The sequence below is a fragment of the Colletotrichum scovillei genome (genome assembly GCF_011075155.1).
Source record: "Colletotrichum scovillei strain TJNH1 chromosome Unknown Contig00002, whole genome shotgun sequence".
Classification (NCBI taxonomy): domain Eukaryota; kingdom Fungi; phylum Ascomycota; class Sordariomycetes; order Glomerellales; family Glomerellaceae; genus Colletotrichum; species Colletotrichum scovillei.
This window is the reverse complement of record NW_023336260.1, coordinates 450,051-464,828: the sequence shown is the minus strand read 5'-3', so window position 1 is coordinate 464,828 and position 14,778 is coordinate 450,051. Positions and strand designations below refer to the sequence as shown.

General features: G+C 53.3%; 5 protein-coding genes across 5 annotated transcripts; 1 reads left to right on the top strand and 4 right to left on the bottom strand.

The window, feature by feature from the left end:
* Positions 1-1,544: 1,544 nt before the first annotated feature.
* On the bottom strand, positions 1,545-2,390 carry HER10_EVM0012608 (uncharacterized protein; the record flags this gene model as incomplete). Its single annotated transcript, XM_035482001.1, has 2 exons — positions 1,545-2,173; positions 2,249-2,390. 2 exons carry the CDS (start codon positions 2,388-2,390, stop codon positions 1,545-1,547), a joined length of 771 nt encoding a protein of 256 aa, XP_035337803.1.
* Positions 2,391-4,552: 2,162 nt separating this feature from the next.
* HER10_EVM0009773 (uncharacterized protein) lies at positions 4,553-5,243 on the bottom strand (the record flags this gene model as incomplete). Its single annotated transcript, XM_035479248.1, has 4 exons — positions 4,553-4,650; positions 4,740-5,024; positions 5,096-5,120; positions 5,187-5,243. The coding sequence occupies 4 exons, from the start codon at positions 5,241-5,243 to the stop codon at positions 4,553-4,555; spliced, it is 465 nt and encodes a 154-aa protein (XP_035337570.1).
* A 319-nt stretch (positions 5,244-5,562) lies between these two features.
* On the bottom strand, positions 5,563-7,244 carry HER10_EVM0003343 (uncharacterized protein; the record flags this gene model as incomplete). The annotated part of the gene is made up of 1 exon (XM_035473023.1): positions 5,563-7,244. One exon carries the CDS (start codon positions 7,242-7,244, stop codon positions 5,724-5,726), a length of 1,521 nt encoding a protein of 506 aa, XP_035337050.1. The 3' UTR covers positions 5,563-5,723.
* A 1,535-nt stretch (positions 7,245-8,779) lies between these two features.
* Positions 8,780-11,669, top strand: HER10_EVM0005959 (cycloheximide resistance protein). The gene is made up of 3 exons (XM_035482996.1): positions 8,780-9,821; positions 9,909-10,482; positions 10,554-11,669. Exons 1-3 carry the CDS (start codon positions 9,281-9,283, stop codon positions 11,197-11,199), a joined length of 1,761 nt encoding a protein of 586 aa, XP_035337246.1. The 5' UTR covers positions 8,780-9,280; the 3' UTR covers positions 11,200-11,669.
* Positions 11,670-11,730: 61 nt separating this feature from the next.
* On the bottom strand, positions 11,731-14,759 carry HER10_EVM0011120 (pyruvate kinase). The gene is made up of 3 exons (XM_035480558.1): positions 13,428-14,759; positions 13,124-13,341; positions 11,731-13,059 (listed from the first exon to the last, which is right to left on the bottom strand). The coding sequence occupies exons 1-3, from the start codon at positions 13,623-13,625 to the stop codon at positions 11,892-11,894; spliced, it is 1,584 nt and encodes a 527-aa protein (XP_035337683.1). The 5' UTR covers positions 13,626-14,759; the 3' UTR covers positions 11,731-11,891.
* Positions 14,760-14,778: the final 19 nt, after the last annotated feature.

Below are 14,778 nucleotides of genomic sequence, written 5' to 3'. Positions count from 1 at the left end.
TTGCTCGGCCAGCGGGTGGCTGAGAAACGGGACAAAGGCCGCGATGCCCTCGCTATTGGTCGTTGTAGGCTCGAACCGACCTCCGCTGTCTATCCGAGTTTCCTCACAACAGCCCGCCTCGCAGAGAAGGTTGATTAAGGGGCAGAGCTCAGAGTCAATCGAAAAACGCGACCTGGACAAGACCTGAATGCCTCAAGTTGAGCGAGCTGCCCGACAAAGTATCATATTGCAATCGGAAGCACAGCCGCACGAGCGCAAAAACGGCTGCAGATCATCAAGAGAATCATGATTCGTGAGGGCTCATGGGGGCGTGGGGCATGACTGCTGCGTTGTACGGGCCTAGCTCGATTAGCGCCTCCATGCTTGTCAAGAGTGCTTCATCGACGTTCAAGCCAAGCTGGAGAAACCCCAGCTTTCAAATACGGCCAAGCCGAAGCCACAGCAGTGGAAACCAAGACGCATACTCCACCTTGAGTTGAAGAAAACGGAGTCAGTCTCTAGAGTGTTGTAGACATATCGTCGACAGATTCAGCTGGTCAGTTTCCGGACGACCCTTTGGAAATGGAGATTGTCCATCTTGCCTTCGAGTCTCACATCGTCTTGGTGTTGCCAAGTTGTCCGGTTTTCTGGCACACCCCGTCTGATCTTGGACTTACCCCGTTCAGGCTTCCCTGTCCATCTGGGGTTGAAGCGGCGTGGCATACAGACTAACGAAGTATATACATCTTCTTTTCCGCTCTATTCCCGGGGAAATACCCCAGACGGTACGTAGTCTCCAGCAGCGTCATGCAGGAAGATGGATCGGTTATCGGCTACTTTTTCCATCCTCACGATGATGAAGACTGCTTCCAGGTTCGGTCAATTTGGTCAGAGTTGATGTACAGGCCTGGCTGTCAGTTGCTTACGGAGTCTGCCATATGAAACGTACGTAGGAAGGCGGCCACAAAAAGAGCAGATACAAGCCAACGAAAATCTGCCCGTGCCCGGCTCGACGACCCCGACTCTGCATTACCACGGTGTTGGTAACGGCCATGGATGCCAATGTCGTCCCGTACGGGCCATGCCGGAACGTTACTATGAGCGAGACTTGGAGAGGGGGCGGGCAATGGGCCGCAGCGGCTTGATGCTCAAAACCGTGCAATTCCCGTCAGGCCCTGAGTCGTGGTGTCGTAGCCTCGGACCCGTCGACGTCTGCTAATGTGACCGTCCTTCTTCTCCTTGTACGTACCTTACACGCCTTCCAAATATGGTATTCCTACACACGATAATCCAAACGGTGAAAGATGTGAAAGACAAAATCGCATTCCGAAAAAAAGCCGTAAGACAGCAATGTGCGGGTACCTAGCTCTTCTCCGAAACCACCACGACCGCCAACATTATTAACGTTTGGAGAAGAGACTTACTTACATGACCCTCCATCCAGCCAATGATATGTTCCCAACTTGACGATGCAAGTGAATCCAGAACCTCTGTTCTCCAACCTAGACCCAATGCTTACCACCATAAGCTACCGAACCTATCTCAACCAAGGCCCTCCATCTAGATTATCCTCGATAACCGTAATGCGGAAGACCGCTGCCATATGGCTCGGCAGGAAGCTCAGCGACAACCTGTGCTGGATGCGGCTCATACGCGGGGTATGCGGCGGGGAGGGTACGGAAACTGGCGTTGGCTACCTCGTGTGACGGGTGAAAGTGCTGGTACAGATCCGGCTCCGAGCACGCACGTGGGGCTGGTTGAGACGTGGCCGTGCTGTAGCCATTCTCGTTGGCATGCTGATGAGGCTGGTGAGAGAACTGATCCAGCTCGCGCTCCTGAATGTCAGCAGCAGCAGCAACAGCAGCCTCCTTCTTAGCATCTTCCTTGATCGCGTCTCTTCGGCGCACGTAAGCATGAATCATGCCGATGAGGAACAGGAAGAGCAAAGAGCCCCCGACAGCAGAACAACTGATGATAATCAATGTGGTCCTTGAAAGAGTGACGTGGGGTTCCTGGTCAGGTGAGCCAGTCGACTTGGGCAGTGACGTGTTCTGTTCGGTAGACGAGAGCGTGGAGGTAGTCAGCGAAGATCTCAGTGTAGTCATCAGAGTTGTCATCACTGGCAACAGCGTGGAGGTGGTGAAGGTCGAGGCCAAGGCCGACGTCAATGCTGTCTCTTGCAGGGTGATGGTCACTAGAATGCGTCGTTAAAAAGAATTCCAAAATGAAGGGCTTTGGAGATTGGGGGTAAGGCACAACTCAGACTTACCAGTAGCTGTCTTACCATCTTCGGTGGGGATACGAGTGATCACGGGGATTCCTTGCTCGCCGCCTGTGCCCTTCGAAGGGCTGAGCACTGGATCGGGCGGCGGCGAGGTGTCGTCACGGGGCTGGGAAGTGAATTGGCCCATGGTTGTTGCTGTTGAGGTGCGAGTGCTGCTTGCTTGAGATGGGTCATTCGTCGTATACCTTCTTTGTAGGGAAGACGATTGGCAGCGCAGAGGCAATGCGAAAGTGAAGCTGATGGCGCTGTGGATGCAACGTTCAAGGCGTCTGGGTTCAGCTTTTGAGGCAGCTCAAAAGTGTGGCCACAGAGCTAAGGATATTTCTCCCTCAAAGCAGTCGGCCGATCTTCTGTAGCATGACTCCGTTGCTAGAAGACGAGAAGAAACTCCAGCCACAGGCAAAGATAAAGATGTGAGGCGGATGATGGGGTTCCGATTCTTCGACAGGCGAAAGCGTGCGAAGGAGGCGAAGAGGTAAAGAAAAGACTCAAGTCCTACTCCTTCCTCGAAAACAACATCGCAAAGGCGGTATAGTTTAAGTGGAAGGCAGGAAGCGGAAGGTAAAAAGCTCGTAATGATTCAGGTGGAAGGAGCAAGCAGACCCAGAACTCGAAGGCGCCTTCCCTCTCTGACAACTCATCTGAGAAGAGATACGAAGTGAATAAACCATAGACTCGAACTACCTTAGCGAAGGCGGGAATACGCCGCTATCAAGCTGAACATAAACTTGCGATGCCTTACCTAAGGTACCTAGACAGACAGGCGGTGGATGGTCAATTTTGTCACTCATAGCATACCTAGGCAGCATTTGCTAGTCACGTTCAAGCCTTGCGCCCTACTATAGTTGCCTTGATTCCATCTATTCTATCTGCTCGAGGCAGCTCAATCATGACCTCGTCAATCGTCTGGGTTATTTTCAACGTACTTCCTTCATGAGAGTAAATGGACACAACCACAATGTACGTGACCAGCACCATAACTCATTGGAACTAATAACCACCTGCAAGGTGATTGGGATTTGCCTATGTCTCATCCGTCTGTATATCATCTAGAAATACCACTTTCCTCTTCCCTCGTCACGTGCCAATAAGATGTGTATCTTAGTAGCTCTAGATGGAACATGTGCATTTACACCCATCTGCCGAGGAAATGATAGACCACAAGGTCCTTCCTGGGCCACTTCTGCCTACCTAGGTGCCTTCCTGGAACATCATCGCCAAGTCAAACAGACTTGCAATCATCAACTCTCGAAATGACAAATCTTGACCACAGCCAAGCAAAACGATGTTTCTCTGTTCGATCCAGTATCTATCTGGCCTCGCTTACCATATACTTCAAGTGCCACTTTACATTATATCTTCAGCGAATCTCACGGAAGAGCCGTTAGACTTGAATATGTCGAAGAACATTGAGTAGAGGAATATCGAGACACATCACCCTTGCTGAGCCAGGCCCAGCTCGCTGGACATCCGCTAGTTACAAGATCTATCGGTCCTTGCAGCTTACAGCATTCTGGATAGCAAGCTCTCGAACATGGGTCCATCCATCGTCTATGAATTTCTCCATGTCACCTTGCGGGTATGGCCAGCCTATCGAGATCCGCTTACCATCATGTTGGCGCTTGAACCATCTCTCCAAGGCGGTCAGCCGACCTCACCTTGGGCGAATCCAAGTTAATCGCCGTGAAACAACCTCGAGATACAACAATGAAAAGTTTGGCTGCTACTATAGCTATGCCTTTGTTAGCTCCTCACATGGTAGCATCTCCCTCCCACCACTGGCGGAAATTCCGCTTTTTGTGCAGCGTTGAGCATGTTCTCTGCGGAACTCCTCGAACAGGTCTTCCAGATTATCACGGACTTTAGCAGCAGTATCTGCAGCGTGTGTACATTCTTTTCATGAGGGGGGCTCGTAGGATCATTTCGATTTCAGTTACCTGGTATATTGCTCAATTTGAAGTATGTACCACACTCAAGTTACCAACATGATTTAATTCCATGATGTCGCATTCTCATAAGCCACGTCCAAGGATGGTGGAGTGAGAGCAGCATCCAGACCTCAAGTGCTATACGCATCATAAATGAGGTCGAGACCGTGGAATCACCATTCAATGAAATCCTACGTCCGAAATCATGAGGCTTTTCGCAGCTCGATGTTCATGCCCATAGCCTCTTAACTCGGGCGAAGCGCTTTCTGGCCGAGGTGACGAAGCACAGGTGGTATCGCAAGTCAATCTCTGTTTAGCGTCATTTCTCAAGACGACGTTCATCGTCGAAAAAGTCTTTCCTTTAGCTAGACTTGGCGGCCTGGGCCTTCTCGTAGATCCAGTCGTTCAGACCGTTGCGGTTTCTCGCAATCTCGATGGCGTAGAACTGCATGCGGGGCGCTGTGTTACAAGTTAGCAGATGAGAGAGCCAGAATCGCCAAACGTGATTTTGGCGAGGTTCAGAGCAGGGTCGGCGGGGGGCCACTGACCGAAAATGACCTCGTTCTGGCCGTACTCGAACTTGGGGCTGGCGCGGACCATGGTGCCAAAGTTGTAATCGTCGATCTTCTTCTCGTAGGCCATCATGAACTTGCGCCACCGTTCCTTGCCGGACTTGCTCTTCATCTCGTCCTCGTTGATGGTCGCGGCAGGGTCGAACTCGGGGAAATCGGTCTTCAGGTGCTCGTAGATCTCGTCATCGATCTTGGTCAAGCGCAGCGTGGAGCCCTTGACCTTCTCAAGGATTTTCCAGTAGGTTTCCATGTGCTGAACGACTACAGAAACGTTCTAGCGGTTAGCTCGCGATCGTGGATAGGTTCGGAGATGGCAGTGGTAGCATGTGTACCCTTGACGGCGAATTGCTTCTCGATCTGGACGCAAAAAAGAAGTTAGCGCATTTCGTCCGCGAAACGGAGAAAGTAAGGGTTCGAGCTCACATCCTCGAGATTGTCAGCCTCTTGGGCGTTGAAGTTGGTGGGAACTTGCGCAGACATTGTGATAGGTTTCTTGGATTGACTGTGCTCAGTGTTGGTGAGAGAGACAAGTGTACGACCGTGGAGGGGCTGAACGAGGAAGCTTTCAAGATGTTGGTGGGGCAGCAGTGACGAACAGAGCACCGCTGGGCAGCCAGGCATCGCGGGGTTCTTTTTTTCGATCTTTTTTTTTTTTTTCTGTCTCTCCACATTTCCGCAGCAGAGGACGGATACGTACCTGCGCCTATGTACAACGGTACCTTGCACTGACGTCAAACCACAAAGTAACAACTCCATCGAACTTCTCCCACCCAACTTCAGCGACGACATTAAGACAAACGTCGTCTGCATCCACTTCTACTCTTCTTTGTGTCTTCGACTGGAGGTCTTGTCCGCCGAAATGCCACCATGTTGCGACAGTCATATAGACGTGTCCTCTCAAATAGTCGCTCTGGATATAGTTCCATCCTCCAGCCAGCTCCCTTCTGATTCCCGAGACGATCAGCCCGACATTGCCCATGCAGATGTCGCGGACGCCGGCGAACCAGCATCAACCTCTCTCTTTGACAAGCTTCGTCGCATTCTGTGAACAAGGACCTGCATTCTGTGTTCAAGATTCGCCTCATCCGTTGCTACCGATTCTTGAGACACCCTTCCGATCAATTGCGTTCTGCTGTCCGGACGTTCACGTGCCTCGCCGTTCTCTGAGGTTTCTTCGATGCTTCTAGACGCATATTCAACCGACATACGTCCAGTCGATAGGTTCTCGTATGGTCGTGTAAGCATTACTGCTCCCTCTGGAAGACAGAGGCCGCGCAGGTACTGCCGAGAATGATCATCCAGCTGAAATTTACCGTGTCCTTTGTCGACCCACGACTTTTGGCCGGGAATGCGCGGCCAGACTGAAGAAGGCGCCACTCGGTACGTATGATGCTTGATATCCTCGCTTCTCTCAGGGATAGGAAAGATACGGCGCAGCAGAGAATGTGTATAGCCGTTGCTGAAACCGCAGAGGCGCATCGAGTCGACCAAGCCATTTAGGCGTACGAATGGCTCGCAGATTCTGAGGAACTCATCAGGGCAGTATGAGAAGTCAGCTCCGTAGCTCGACCGCTTGGGCGCGAACACTTGTTCCGGCTCCGTCGACGTTCCTTGGTTGTTCTGCTCGCTGGCAGGCCTGGAACCTGGGGGCAGATGGTCGGAAGGGCGTTCACCCCAGAATCTCCGGCAGAGTAGCACAAGGCTCTTGAGCGTCGAGTGGTTCTTCCGTTTCAATTGGCCTCTAACGAAAGCCCCGATAAGATCGTCCATATTAACGGTTCCTGCGCGTAACTTGCAGGCCTCCTTGCCTGGCCCGAAACCCAATCGCGTCAGGTCAAGCTCGACGATGACCTGCTGCATGAAGTGACCGTATTTATTACACCACAGTGTTGCCAAAGGGTTCAGGTAAGGACCCACGAAAGGCGACAGGGTGATGTGGAAGCGCTCTTCCATGAGAAATGCAATCAGCATATCCGCGCGCAGAGCGAAAGACACTTCGAGGTACGGCTGCAGAGGTCTCATGGCAGCAGCGAGCGAAGTGTAACCATCGTCAGTCCAGACCTCTCTCACGAACCGGCCGTCGTTGAGGCAGATGGGCATGTCGGATTTGTGGTCGTCAATGAGATATTGGCATATCTGGAAGCGTGCGACTGCGGGAAGTCTGAGATACGGAGAAGTCGGCTCCTGCTGTTGCGTTCGCTGATGATCGGCGAAGAACATTGCGACCGATCTCTCAAATTCAATGGCCTTATCGGGCACCGCCTGGCCACGTCGGTATTTGTGATACACGACATCGATCGAGCGATCCCAGGGCGGTAGGTTCTTGCGTGTTGATCCGGCTGGCCATCCCGACTTGGGCTTTTCCATCAGCGTCCGGGCTGCCTTTGGAGGTATGGCCGCGGGAGGATACGGCAATGGCGTCGAGATATTTCTCGTCAATGCTGACTTCGGCTTCGTCACTGTGGCATAATCAGCATTCATTTTCCTCTACGTCGGAGCGGATCGAGCAATCAAGGTGGCTGAGGTGCTTGCTTCGAGAATCTTGCTTGTCAAACTCACTCTCTGTGCTGGTATGGCTGCGATGCTGCCGGCCAGGTTGACAGTCCGGAGTATCTGTTCTGTTTTTGTCGTTCTTCTCGGCCTTTTTTCTCCCCTTCAAGTGAAGTAAACCGAAGGGCTCAAAGATAAGGTGCACGGAATATTTCCTGTTGCGTGGTTGTTGATGTGCACCTCAGTGACAGTGGGTGGTGAAGACGAGTGGATATTTTTCTTCCCTTCAGGTGAGGGTAAGGTTCACTGTGGCCTCGAGTGCGTATTCACCCCTCTGTGTATTCACCTTTAACTCTATTGCCGCGCTTCACGCGTACATTGGTTTTCATCTCATTTCTTTCCTTACGCGCCTGCCTCTCATTTGAGGTTTTGTCGCCTTGTTCTTCTTGAAGCAAAACAAGCCCGCAGGAAACGGAACGAGCAAGATGCAGTTGTTACCAAAGAACTATTATGTACTCACATTGAAACAAACTCCACGGAGTTCAGTTTCCAGTTCAAGATCACATCCTCTACACAGTTCTACAGCTGTTCGTGCCCGGTTGCACATCGTTGGTTGACCCGCTTCTTCGGCGCCGGGTGGATCGCGGCTCCGTGCATTCTCCGGGAGCTTAACCGGTCATGCTCCGGAGATGTATCTGGCCATGGTAGTACCATGCCGAAGAGGAGTCGCAGCCAATATACTGCACCTATTGTGTATGCAGGCTCACTGCTTGCATACAATATTAGAAGCAGATAACATTTACGAGTCTGCTGCGCCGTTCTCATTCGAGTGTAGTTATTCGTTGGTTGATGCAGGGGTGCATGTCCATTCTGAGCTGACCATACGCCGCTGCTCGGTGAAAGGGTAGCGAGGCAACCCGGAGCTGGCGAAGAATTTTCTCCCTCGCCTTACGTCTCACGCATAGAAAAGAGGATGGTCGGAAGCAGGCAATCGAGAGGGAGGTCACAAAGATCTCGCCAAGCGTATTGGCACTCGCATCTAAGCTTAAGGGGACGAACGCCGCCGTGACGGCTCGGGTGATCCCCTCCGACAGTTGGGCGTCGTAACATGAAGCCATTGGTCTAGCGCGAAATGGGCTTGCTCCAACGGGAGCTGCAGCACCCATGTAACGCACAGCAAGTTGTTAGTTCGTTACCCCATTTCCCCCCTTCCAAACGAGCCGCCAGCGGCCAAACCAATGCTTCAAATCTAACCCTAGTCCCTTTGAACGGGGTTCGGGTCGGAGTTGACAACTTCTAGCCCTCTTCTTCCCCGTCCCCTTGTTGATTTTCCCCAGAGAGGGGGGGAAACGCACCCCAATTGAGGTATTCGGCTGCGTTTACCCATGTTGAGGGTGGTGTGGAGTGTGGTCTGACCCGGTCGAGTCAAATCCCCGTTGCGATGGTCGGTCGACAGCGGCAGACCATATCTGTTTGTTTAAGAGGCGCAGGGGTCCATGGCTTTTGTGTCTGGGTTGCTGCTTGTTATTCTGCTTCTTTTCCTGTTGAGCGACTCTTTGGCGGATATGCAGTCTCTTGAGAGCTGTACCAATTCTTACCTTACACTTGAAATCGCGATATCCTCTTGACTATAATCGACTCCAACTACATACAATAGCCAACTATTCCCAGAGAACAACTCACCTGAAGCTCCTGTTGAAAGTTAGAAAACTAGCTTTCTCGAGTAAATCTCCACGTGTCGGTTCTCGCGAGAGATTGCGAATCTAGGCCTTCCTAGACATAAGAGGTAGTTTAGGCAAGCCTGTCCTTTTTCTTACACAAAGATCCAAGATCATTCTACGGGATTCGGGGAGCATGTAAACACAGACACCACGTCTTTGCACGCCAAGTCGCCGGATAGTATTCCGGAATGGCCAAGCCTTTGCTTTCTCAACTTTCGTAGCTCCTGGCAGTTACGTAGCTGCACAGGGACGCAGTATAAGCGGTTATCGGAACTAACATCAAGGCAGCGTACTCTTAAAGCTCCAATGACCTCACCAACAAAAGAACCGCGCCACTCCGCGGAAGAAGGAGCCACGGCAAGCAGCATATCCCATGATGACAAGGAGACAAGAGGCCTCTACCGGCTGGAACGCGAGCCTACAAGGGAAGAGAAAACGGCAGAGGCCCTAGCAGAGGGCCACGATGCCGACATACCCTCCAGCATGGGTTACGTCCTCGACGAACGCGGCGAGGAAAAGAGGAAGCAGTCACTCGCGCTGGCTCGGACGAGATCTCGCAAGTCCATGGCGCGGGAGGATGTGGAAAAGGGTGTTGGTGGTACGGCAGAGAAGGACGGCGACGGCGGCGAGAGCTCCGAAGACGAGAACATTGTCTGGTGGGATGGCCCGGACGACCCTGCGAATCCGTACAACTGGCCGAGTTGGCTCAAGGTCCTCAACTGTAGCCTGATCAGTGCCATGACGTTCGTCACACCGCTGGCGTCTTCCATCTTTGCCCCGGGCGTGCCGGACCTCATGCGGGAGTTTCACAACAACAGCCCCTATCTAGCTGCCTTTGTCGTCTCCGGTAAGAACGCTCCTTTAAGCCCCTATTTACTATACAATCTTACAGATCAACTGGAAAGAAACAAAACGTGCTGACACCAAAGCGCAGTCTACGTTCTAGGCTTCGCAGCCGGACCCCTGCTCTGCGCGCCCCTGAGCGAAATCTACGGCCGCACAATCGTCTACCACGTCTGCAACCTCTTCTTCATCTGCTTCAACGTCGGCGCCGCCCTAGCGCCCACCCTCAACGCCCTCATCGTCTTCCGCCTTTTCGCCGGCGTCTTCGGCTCCGCGCCCATCACGAACGGCGCGGGTTCCATCTCCGACATGATCCGCCAGGAGAAGCGCGGCGCGGCCATGGCGGCGTTTAGTATCGGGCCCCTGCTGGGTCCCATCATCGGCCCCGTGGCGGGAGGGTTCCTCGCTGATGCGGCGGGCTGGCGATGGGTCTTTTGGCTTATTGTAATCGTGAGCGGGGTTCTGAGTATCGTCATGCTCATCTTTTCGAGGGAGACGTACGCGCCCATCATCCTTGACAGGAAGGTGAAGCGACTTCAGAAAGAGACGGGGAACCCTCTGCTGCGGTCGAAACTCGATATTGGACTCTCTTCGGCCGACTACTTCAAGCGAGGCATCATCCGCCCTATCAAGATGATTGCCTTCTCCCCAATCACCCAGATCTTGTACGTAACCCAATCCTCATCATGTTGAACCAAGTCTTGTGGCCCCTCCTTTAAACTAACACATGCAATAGCGGCCTCTACATTGCCGTAGTTTACGGCTACCTCTATCTTATGTTCACCTCCATCACCTCAGTCTTTATGGGAACCTATGGCTTCAGCGCCGGCACATCAGGCCTAGCCTTCATGGGCCTCGGCGTCGGCTCCATGATCGGCGTCGTCTTCTTCAGCCTCTCCTCGGACAAGTACGTCAAGAGAAAAGCCGCCGAAGCAGACGCCGCAGCCGACGAAGCAGGCACCGTCCGCGAAGGAATGAAGCCCGAATACCGCCTCGTCGCCCTCCCCGCCGGCGCAGTCTTCCTCCCCGCGGGTCTCTTCATCTACGGCTGGACGGCCGAGTACCATATCCACTGGTTCGTGCCCATCCTGGGCACGGCCATCGTCGGCATCGGTAACCTCATCATCTTCATGGCGCTGCAGATGTACCTCGTCGACGCCTTCACCATTTACGCCGCCTCGGCCCTCGCCGCCAACGCTGTCGTGAGATCCGTGGCGGGAGCGACACTACCTCTTGCGGGCCTAAAGATGAACCAGAACTTGGGCGTCGGCTGGGCGAGTAGTATTCTCGGTTTCATCGCTGCCGCCATGTTACCTGTGCCGTTGCTGATCATGAAGTATGGCGAGTACTTGCGCAAGCGTTTCGAGCTCAAAGACCTGTAGATGCCGCTTTGATTGACCACGCCAGGGAAAGCCTTCCCTAAGTTATAGGAAATGGAGAACTTATAGACATACCCAATGTATATTATTGAACAATCCAAGTGAAGATGACATTGTCTTGATGTATGTCGATGATGGACCATGGATGGATCCTTGAATTGGGTTCTTCCATTCTCGGCTTCCATTCTGATGATCGCAAGACTCATGAGAGACTTCATGTGGTGACTAACAGTCCATCGTATTTGTGTCTCAAACCCAATCCGCTGGATATCTTCCCGTCTGCTCAATTCCGCAGGCAGAACTGTTAGTGACTGGAACGGGTTGGACTGGAACAGGGCGATAGTGATTGTGTCTTAATGAAGTACCTTACGCTGCAACGTAATCGCCGCCATTTCGTTCCGTCTTGGAGATGTCATCTCATTGGGACCATTATTCTGGGCTCTCCGCGAGAGCTTAGATGTCGTCTGATCGACTGATTCATCATTCAACTTCGGATGAACTTCGGCACAGATAAACGCTTTGAAGAAGATTCTTGGAAGGTGATATCAACTTTATTCATGTGTGCAAATCATACTCGTGTGTGCTGGACAGTATAGTCCACCATCGTCTATCACGGTTTACTAGGTACTTTGGTATCTCCCGCTCGCCGACGGGCCTCTCTTCTCTTTTTCATTCCTCGTCCGCAATCCAATCCATTACAAAGTTCCAATGCCAAGGTGCTCGGGGTCGGCCTTGACGATACGCAGGGTGTTGGTGTTACCCATGCCGCCCTTCCAGCCCTGGACAACGACCAGAGTGTCACCCTTGCTAACAACGTTGAGCTCCAAAGCGTGCTCAACACCCCACTTGATGCGGCGATCGACATCCTCTTGCCAATTAACCTTGCTGAAGTCGGGCTTGGCCTCGGGGAACAGGAAGGGGTAGACACCACGGTACAAGTGAGCGTAGCGGGATGCGGAGGCGTTTCTTGTGACCATGAAGATGGGGCAGACGGGGCGGTACTTGGACAGAAGGCGGGCAGACTCTCCGGATGTGGAGAGAACGATGATGCCGCCAGCGTTCAGGTCGAGGGAAGCTCTGACAGCGGCCATGGCGCATGACTCGACAACGCTGACGGGGCGCTTGACCAGGGTGCACATCTCCTCGAAGTGGGAAACGTAGGGGATTGTGTTCTCGGCCTTGAGGCAGGCCTCGTGCATCTCGGAAACGGCCTCGTTGGGGTAGCTGCCCTTGGCGGTCTCGCCGGACAACATGACACAGTCGGCACCGTCGGTGATAGCGTTACCAACGTCGCTGATCTCGGCACGGGTAGGGCGGGGGTTCTTGATCATGGACTCGAGCATCTGGGTAGCGCAGATGACGGGCTTGCCGGCTCTGTTGCAGAGGGCAATCATCTTCTTCTGGGCAGCGAAGACCTCGGCGGCGGGAATCTCGATACCGAGATCACCACGGGCGACCATGACACCGTCAGTCTCGGTGAGGATCTCCTCGAAGTTGTTGAGACCTTGACGGTTCTCAATCTTGGCGATGATCTGAATGTGCTTGCCCTCGGGGCCGAGAACATCGCGGATGTCCTTGATGTCTTGGCCGCGGCGAATGAAGGAGGCAAAGACCATGTCGACATTGTTCTTGACGCCGAATCTGAGATCGTTCTTGTCCTTCTCGGAAAGGGCGGGAAGATCGACATCGGTGTTGGGCAGGTTAACACCCTTCTTGGAGGAAATGAAGCCGTTGTTGCGGGCGCGGACCTCGACGGTCTTGTCATCCTTGACGCTGAGGACATCGAAGGCGAGGACACCGTCGTCGACGTAGATGATACGGCCGGGCTCAATGACCTTGGTGATGTTCTTGTAGTCGACGTACCTATCAAAACAGCGGTTAGTAATGCCATGGGAGGAGCTTCTGAGAGAGAGAGAGAAGAGCTTACATGTTGTCGGTGTCGCAAGCAGTGGCGTATTGCTCATCGGTGGTGAAGTTCAGGATCTTGCCGGCGGAGATGGGGAGATCCTCATCGTTCTTTGTGTTTCCGGTGCGGATCTCGGGGCCCTTGGTGTCGAGGGCAATAGCGATCTGACGGCCGGGCTGAGCCTTCTCGGCGGCGCGGGCATTGTCAATGACGGACTGGTGGTACTCGTAGCTGCCGTGCTGTTCAGAAGCGAGGGGTTAGCAAGATAGGCAGACTTTGGTGGGGGTTGACTTTTAGCGTCTATGTTGGGGTTGGGGGAGCTTACGGAGAAGTTCATGCGAACAACGTTCAGACCGGCCTTGCGCAGAGCGTTGATGGCCTCGACGGAGTTGGTCTTGGGGCCAATGGTGCAGATGATGGAAGAACGGCGGTAGTTCTTCTCGGGCTGGTAGGCGGTGTCGAGGCTGGAGAGCCATGCGATCTTGCCGCCGACATCGAGATGGTCCTTGGCGGTAGCAGCCATTGTGTCTAGATGTATAGGTATGTGTTTGGACGGGTGGTGAGGAGAGTTGATAGGAAAAGTCGATCACCGTAGGATGGAGGATAGATGTAGCAGAGGAGAAGTGTGCTACTTAAGGATGGTCGAGGCGAAAGGGAGGAGTGGAAGAAGAGGAGGAGGGGTCTAATGCGGTTGTTAAATCCTGCTGGGAGTGGGGGTGGGCAGAGAGAAGACACAGAGAGGGAGAGGTCAAGGCAAGGTCAGGCAAGGTACGTAAGGCCAAGGGGAGAGATAACTAATAAAAAAAAAGTACGATAAAAAAAGGTCATACAAATCGACGAGGTTGACGAGTGAGACTCTTTGATTTTGGGGGGCGGCTAGGCCAATGCAGGATTTATGCACAAGATGATGTATTTGAGCATCAGCCTCAGCCAGGTATTTGTTGAAGACCACCTTAAGGCAAGACGGGACGGGAGGAGAGACTCAGACAAGAGAAGCAGAGGCAGAGGCAGATGCAGAGGCAGACACACGAGGGGCAGGGACGAGAAACAATTTGCTCCTGGCCCAAACGACCCAAGTGAAGCGTGAAGCTGCCCGGCGGCGCACTCCCCGTCCTCTGCTTGCTGCTTCCATTTGCTGTGGCCTGCGTCGGCGGTGGTGTCGGCGCCTTTTTTTTCTCCCTCTTTTTTTTTTTTTTTTTTTTCCCTCAGTCTGCCCGGGTGGCCGCCGCTTTGCCCCTCGTTGAACTTGTTCCCTGCACCGGCCGGCACCCCCCCCCCCCATGTTTGGTGAGGTGAGGGGAGGGGAGAAAGGTGCTGAGAAGGTGCTGAGGAGCGTAGCTGCCCCTCAATCCAACGGAGTGGCCTGTGCACTTTGGTCCGTGGCCGGATGGCAGGAGGGGAGCACCCAAGCACCCACGCACCTTCCCCCCAATCCCTGCCAGAATTGGAAATGCAAGCAATGGAACTGAGGTGGGCAAGTGCAGCTTTGGCAGTACCTTAGCGACTGGGCCCCCCACCAGTATGAGGAGCTTGCGGTGACAGCTACCCTGCCTTACCTAAGCTCAGGCTTCAGGGTCCCGCGCTTCGCACCAGCCTGGCACCTCCCACTTTCATCCATCTTTTTTTGCCATCTCATGCCGTCCAATGTTGAGGCACGGCAACCAAGAAAAAAAGAA